The sequence below is a fragment of the Myotis davidii genome, unplaced genomic scaffold (assembly GCF_000327345.1).
Source record: "Myotis davidii unplaced genomic scaffold, ASM32734v1 scaffold187, whole genome shotgun sequence".
NCBI classification, from domain to species: domain Eukaryota; kingdom Metazoa; phylum Chordata; class Mammalia; order Chiroptera; family Vespertilionidae; genus Myotis; species Myotis davidii.
The window spans coordinates 5612141-5619363 of record NW_006383018.1 but is presented as its reverse complement, the minus strand read 5'-3'; the positions used below and the strand labels follow the sequence as shown (position 1 = coordinate 5619363).

The 7223-nt window shown below is 39.1% G+C and overlaps 1 protein-coding gene across 8 annotated transcripts in view; it reads right to left on the bottom strand.

The window, feature by feature from the left end:
• Positions 1-7223, bottom strand: part of PPP1R9A (protein phosphatase 1 regulatory subunit 9A) — a 230710-nt gene that overhangs the window by 42481 nt on the left and 181006 nt on the right. For all 8 annotated transcript variants that reach the window (XM_015558301.1, XM_006779231.2, XM_015558300.1 and 5 more), the window contains 2 exons: positions 4489-4542; positions 1307-1536 (listed from right to left, as the gene is read on the bottom strand). In XM_015558301.1, the coding sequence (XP_015413787.1) occupies positions 1307-1536; positions 4489-4542 (284 nt within the window). The remainder of the gene's footprint in view (positions 1-1306; positions 1537-4488; positions 4543-7223) is intronic.

Below are 7223 nucleotides of genomic sequence, written 5' to 3'. Positions count from 1 at the left end.
ACTATTTGCCTTTTTCAAAATTACATTTATAGAGTAATATATCTAGCAAACTGGTGGAACTGAATGGTCAAAGAAAATTATAATAGGATAGACTCCTATGAATGACCGTGGAAAAGGGCTGGGTGGGTCATAAAAACAGAGGGGGGGGGGTTGTCATTTATTACCCTGAGGATAACAGGGGGAGAAGGGGAATTATCTTCATTTTGAGAGCCTGGACTATAATATGCAAATTTATCAAAACTTACAAAATTATTATATGACAGAGTTATAATTTGGGCAAGAAAAGTTAAAATAGTGATGTGCTGAATTCATTGTTACAAAGAGCAATCCCCCCTTTTAACCAATAAACGTTTTACAGCATTTTCTTTTAAATATTGAAAACATTATTTCCATGGTAGGAAGTAACTGAGAAATGGTGAATCTGACATATAGTAAGTAGTATGCTTCGCTTCTGAAGCTCGGCATGGAGGGCCGGAGAGGGCCTGGCATTCCTTTTGGTTGTTCTAGCTAGCTAGCAGCAACTGATGAGAAAGTCCCGTAGAATCTCCCCGTCAGTCTCCCTGAGATTACGCTGAGATCCAACAGATGGAAGCAAAGCAGCATCAGCTGCTGAACTCAAGAGCCAACGGTGGTGCTGGTCTCTGACTGCAGAGGGTGGCAGGGCGGGGGTCTCGCTCGTCAATACTGATACCCTCTGTAGTGGGGAAATCCTGCAGGTACTGAGTCTGAGAATGGAGGCGGAAACAGCCTCAGCAAGGCCCCAATTGCTGCTCTGCACGCACCGCGGCCAAGAGCCCTGCCCCACTTCAGCGAGGTTCCTGCTTCTGAATTACAGGGATGTTTCCAGAAGAACAGAGATTCCAAATGTTTTAACCGTAACTAGCAATGATTAACAATCAAAGAAACAACTTCATGGTGTCACTGGCTGCCAAAAAAAAAATGATAAAACAGAGTTTAATCTCCTAAAAAAAAAGATAAAACTGTTTTCCAAAACTTAACATATATACAGTGGGGCCTTGACTTACGTGTGTCCCGAGTAACGAGTTTTTTGAGATACCAGCTGTCTCTCGGCTGATTTTTTGCATTGAGTTGATAGAGTAATTTGAGTTAACGAGCTCCTTAACGAGCTCGGTCTCAGAACGAGTTAAACTCGTAAGTCAAGGCCCCACTGTATTTGCTTTAACTATGCTTCTTCAAGGGGTAAGTCTGAGGTCATCTTTTCTATCCCACTAGAGATGACAAGATTACTGGAGACAAACCTTTTTTATATGCATACAAGTATATTTTAGTCGTTAGAAGTGCTTACTTTTGTTGAAAATCCTTGATCAATTTCTTTGCCTTGTTGTATTTCTTTTCCAAGGCCTGATACTGGCTTTGGGTCTCTTTGAGGTGTTCGTTGACTGTGTGGCATAGTGTTTGAGCCTCGATCCAGTAGCTCTCTAACTTCAACATTCTTTCTTTATTCTCTTCTATATTCTGCTGGAGTTGAGTTTTTTCTAGTTCCCACCTCACTTTCTCATTTTCTGCTGCCTGCAGCTGGATAAAAAAAAAAAAAAAATCTGGGTACATCTATACCAAAAATCCCCCACATTTTAATAATAGCATGGTTTTGATTAAATTCAACTGTTAGATATACTCAATCACCAAACACCTTGAGATGAGAAGCAAAAGCATTATTTTCATTATTTTACAGATTATAAAATGGAAGCCTTGAAAAGTGAAATGCTTTGTCCAAGGCCGAACCGAACGTCTGATAAATGACAAAACATGGGGTTGACTCCAATTCCCATTATCTTTCCATCACTGGATGCGGTGTGAAATTCAGTGAGCAGTAAAAAATGTTTTAGAGTTTTTCTAATTCTAGTCAATGAATTTCAGCAGGTTTTCCTTTGGATATATATATTTTTTTAAGTATAATACGTTAAAATTTAAATGAAAAGGAGAAAGTGACAGAGCACAGTGTGGCCTATTGGTTGGCGGGGAGGGGGGCTTTGGAGTGGTTTATAGTTGAACCCAGCTGTCACTATTAGCCTTTAAAAAATTAATTTTTTTCAATTACAGTTTAGAGATTTTTTTAAAAAAATGTATAATATGTAAAAAAGAGAGAGGAGAGACAAGCTGGAAAGAAGAAAGGGGCAGAAGCACAGTGTGGCCTGTCGGTTGGCAGGAAGGGGGCCCTCTGGAGTCATTACATTTAGATTTGAGTCCTAGCCGGGCCACTATCAGCCTTTTTTCCCATTTATTTGTTGTAATTATTTTTTTCAGTTACAGTTTACATTCAGTATTATTCTGTTTTAGTTTCAGAAGTACAGCAAAGTGGTTAGTAGTGCTTTACAAGTGCTCCCCTCCCCCATGCTTCAGGCAGCCACCTGGCCCCCAGGCACAGCCATCACGATGCCTTTAAATCTTGGGCAAATAACTTAAGTTCTCTAACTAGCCCATGCTTGGAACAGCTTCTTGCACATAATTATAATCTGATAAATTTAGTTATTCTTATTTTGCTTTTATCCCTTTTGTTGATATTATTACATCCTTTATTTCAATTGACATGAACACAGTTTTTAGCTCATTATTCTGCTGGCAGTGTTCAGAGCTTTATAAACCCCAATCTGCAGGAAAGTATAAAAGATAATGTAAGTAAAAATATAAATAATTGTTGAATTAATTTAAATCCCTCCAGTGGAACAGAAAGGCAGCTTCTTATTTCCGCTTCCAGGGACTGTTAGGAATAGATAATAGTAGTCCCACTCCCTCATTTCTACAGAAACTAAGGCTGATCCTTTCTTTAGGTGAGGGGTCCAAGGTCATTTATTCACAATAACTATCTGACCTTTAAACAAGGGTTTCATCTATTTCACACACCTCGTTTAAAGTTCAAAAGCATGCAGAATCATTATATAAACTATTTTTAAATTCCAAGACATCCCAAAATCATACAGCATTCAGCAAATTAAAAAATGTTATACAATATATTTAGTTTAATATATATATATTAAACTATATATATATATTAAACTATATGTAAACTATATATATAATATATATATATTAAACTAAATATATTGGCAAAACAGATTACAAAGTAAAAAGTAGCAAAAATAACATTTCAAAATTAGGCATTGTTTTATCAACAGAGACATTAAGAGTCATAATAAAGTAAGCTAATCTATGGATCTTATATGCCAATATAATAATGAGAAAAATAAAACACTAATTTATTGGATTTTCTAAATTCAATGTTTACAGTCTAAAACATAAGCTTTGTTAAAGCACTTACAATCACAGGGGAATCTTTTCCCTAATTGTAACCGACAATTAAAAAAACACTTCTATTCTTCCATTCTGTGCCAAGAAACAATAGCAACTTAAAACAGGACTGGGAATTTACTGCATCTTTTATTAAGCAATGTTTTGCACTCAAGTTGTTTATTTACTAACCATCACTAATTTAAAAATTATTATTCACAGAGCTTGGCTGATACCATGAATGATGTATAGGCATGTTTTGACTAAAGAGCTACAGAGTTATTAGCTGGGAATACCATTTAACCAAAATAGCCTTGCTAATTAATCTCCATTTAAAACACATGGAAAAACCAAAACAAGCGTTCAATGTGAACAGAAAAACAGATTGTTAGTGGTAGAGGAGGAATTATGTCTTAATTTTAAAAATACCATAAATACAATAAAGAATATTGTTTTTAAAGTAATTCAAAAGATTTTTTAAATCTCTGAAACTACATATTTGATGAAACTAGACACAATTCTAGGAATGTACAAGTACCTTATAACTTACCAACTAAAAAAATGCCCTTTTGAGTCTTATAAATAAACTAAAAAATACATAAAACCTTCCATCATGACCTGTTTTTCCCCACAAATTTAAAAAATGTGAACTAAAGGACTGAAAATTTCCAGAAGCATCTGGCACCTACAAGCAACTATTCATATATTAAATTTCATGATATTTATTAGAAATTGAAATTTTTTTCTATACAAAATTAATGTGCTTTGTTAAAATACATTGTTCCTGAGGAATAAATGAAAAATAAATGGTTAAACCTATCTATAATAAACCTACCTAAAATTTAAAAAAATAATAAAATAAAAAGAAAGAGATACAGTCTAATAACTTGTGCATAAGGAATTAGTGGTCAAAATGTAATTGAGATTCATGAACCATTAAAAATATTTACTTTTGGGGGGAAAGCTCTCAGGAAACTACATATGTGAAATATGTAAATATGTATTTTTAAAATATTGTGCAATTCTCACTAAGGGGGTATGGTGGTGCTCACACCCCACCCCCATGGTGCAACTCTCACTGCCAGATTCATCCATGCATCTAACAGTGGACATGAATCTGTGACATTTGTATTCTTTCAAAGGTACGGGAACAAATCCTTTAGTCCCAGGGCTGAATTTATTCATAGCCTCCGAAGTTTAAAAAGTACAATTCAAACTCCATGTATTGACTGGTGCGCTTACCTTGGTCTTCAATTTTTGAATCTCTGCTTCTGTAACTGCATGTTTGATTTGCAGCTGAAAATTGAAAAGAAAGAAATATCGGAACTAAGAAAGTCTATCTATATTTTTAAGGTCTCAGCAACTAGAAGAATATCGTGTTGCACAGCAGAAGGCCTAGAAAAGTGCTGCAAGGCAGCAGGTTGTAAATTAAAATGCCCAGTGCGGAAAAATGACTTACTAGGTGCAAACTAATTATACGCAGGGCCTAGGGCCCACACTCCCTAACAGAGGAGTAAGTTACGATTTAATTGATCAGGGACCAAAGAGAAGAAAACACATTTGCTTGCTAACCCTTTGCAGCTCTTCTTTAGGATTTGGATACCACGCAATTGTTTCCTTGCAGTCCTGGCACTGAAATGCCTAGGCAGGAAAGTCAGCCAGTGGCTGTATGAAGATGCTATCCCAAACCTGGAGGACAGGTGGCGCTGTGGTACCACGAGTCACTAGGCTGAGCAGCTCTTTTGCTGCAAAGAGGGAGCGGAGGATGATGCAGTTCCACGGCGGAATCGGTGTTTATTTTTTAATTGCAGGAAAGGTACAGATCTAGATTTCTGTCCTCCAAAACATCTCCTTCTGTTGAAAACCAGGGTTTCAAAAGCTTCCGTTACAGTTTATTAGCACGAGCCCCTCTATTTACACATTTGTTTTGCTTCTCCTTCCCGCCCTCCACCCCCACTTTTTTTCCTTTTCTCTGTGAAGGAAGAAAACAACATACTCATTTCCTCCAGGGATAAATACACCAACATTTACGGAAAACAATATGTGGGGTGACAATCTCCTCTCTCAGATCCCTGGGGCCAAATGCGTTTGGAATTCAGAATTCTTCCAATTTCAGAAGGGTAGAAAGAAGCATTTTCCCCTAAGTCGCTATTACCCACAGCAGGTTCTGTGGAGGCGCTCTGTAATCAAACCCACGAATATTTTTGCGTAAGACTATTTCCACTAAGTGAGGGAAAGAGAAATTGTAAATAATATCCTGTCAGCTTGAGTCATGTTTACCCCCAAATGAGTTTGCCGCAGAAGTATTTTAGAAATCTGTTTTCAGACCATATTGGATTTGGGATTGAACAAAAGGGGCTGGAAACTTCTAATATTACTGTAATCAAGTAAGCCTAAGGTTTTCTTATCAGAAAGCCAGATGGAAGGACAGAAACGCGAACCTTTGGAGATGACGACGCCTCAGCAACCTCAGCTCTCTCTTTAGTTTGTAACCTGCGTTTTCTTGATTTTTACCTGGCCACCACGGGCATATGGGCAGAATGAAGAGGGAAAGCAGGATGACCTAATATCCGTAAACGCCAATGAATAAAAGCTAAGACCCTGGGCGCCCCTGAGCTCCTAGCAGAGGGCTCCCTCCTGGGCGCTCTCGGGGCTCCTACTCGGTTGAAAGCCCTGGGGTCTGCCCTGCTGCAGCGCTCACTGCCCTCCGCCCGGTCCTCCGTCCTGAGGGGTGACCCTGACAGCTGTTCACATTCCGTTCTGCCCCACACACATCACTTATCTTCCTCTCCCGCTCGGGGACCTGGCGGCTCCTGCGGTCTCGCCCGGTGGCTCTTGCGTTTTTCACCCTCCCTGGTTCCCAGGCGCCTCTGCAGGCTACCCGGGAAGAAACACCTGGGACCCGACAATGCCAGGCAACCCAGCCTCACACGCCCGAGTGCCCAAGTGGACACTCCAACTGTGGGCCTTCGGATGAACACAGCCCTGCAGAATGCCCAGCCTTATGCTTCTGCATTCACGTGAGATGGGAAACCAGGCTCCTGGCCAGACACTGACCCGGCCCAATGCTCACAGGGAATTGCTGTGAAAACCAGGATTTGGAGCCTTGATCTTCTGGTGCCGGACCCAGTGCCATTTCATTAGAGATTAATTCAACAGGCATTTATTAAAGAGCTGTTATGTGCCAGGTGACATGAAAATAACTCCTTCTCCTTCTAATAAATACCACTGTTAATCCACCCTACCAATATGAATAAACTAAAAATGGCAAAAGTGCTTAGATGTTAGACATGATACATTAATTATACGTAAACATAAATATATTCATGCACGCACACATACACACATATATGGCTATAAGGAATTGTTTCCCATGGAGACCTTGCACTTCAGTGTGCACACACTTGGGCACCCAGCAAATCCATGTGGCTAACTGGAGTATGTGCAATTATTATTGACAAGATCGAGTCCTTGCACTTTCTACCACGTGCCAAGTGTGAAGAGGGCAGCAGGTCCTCAATGTCCATTTCACTGTGGACGGTTGTTTCACTATAATATTGATGAGCTACCGAACTTAACTCATTTTTATCAATTAGTCACAGTTCTAAGAACCTACCTACGACTTTAAAAGAGGATCTACTGCAGTTAAGTTACATTGATTGAATTCACCTCAGGCCTATCATGTAATGATGTTGGAAAGTTATTTAACCTCTCTTACCTTCATTTCCCCCATCTGTAAAATGAAGTTCCTCATAGGTCTGACCCTTCCTTATTGGGTCAGTTGTTAACAAGTAATCAGTCCTCTATAAAGGTAGCCAAGATTAAGAAAGAGTGAACAGAAGAGGTCAACTATGATTACCTCAATGCCGCTTGTCCGTAAAAAGTGTTAATGCTGTACAATGTCACACCTGAAATAAAACAGACACCTCTGCTTCTAGCTGAAGAGTGGCGAGAGGTGAAAAGGGCAGATCTTACAA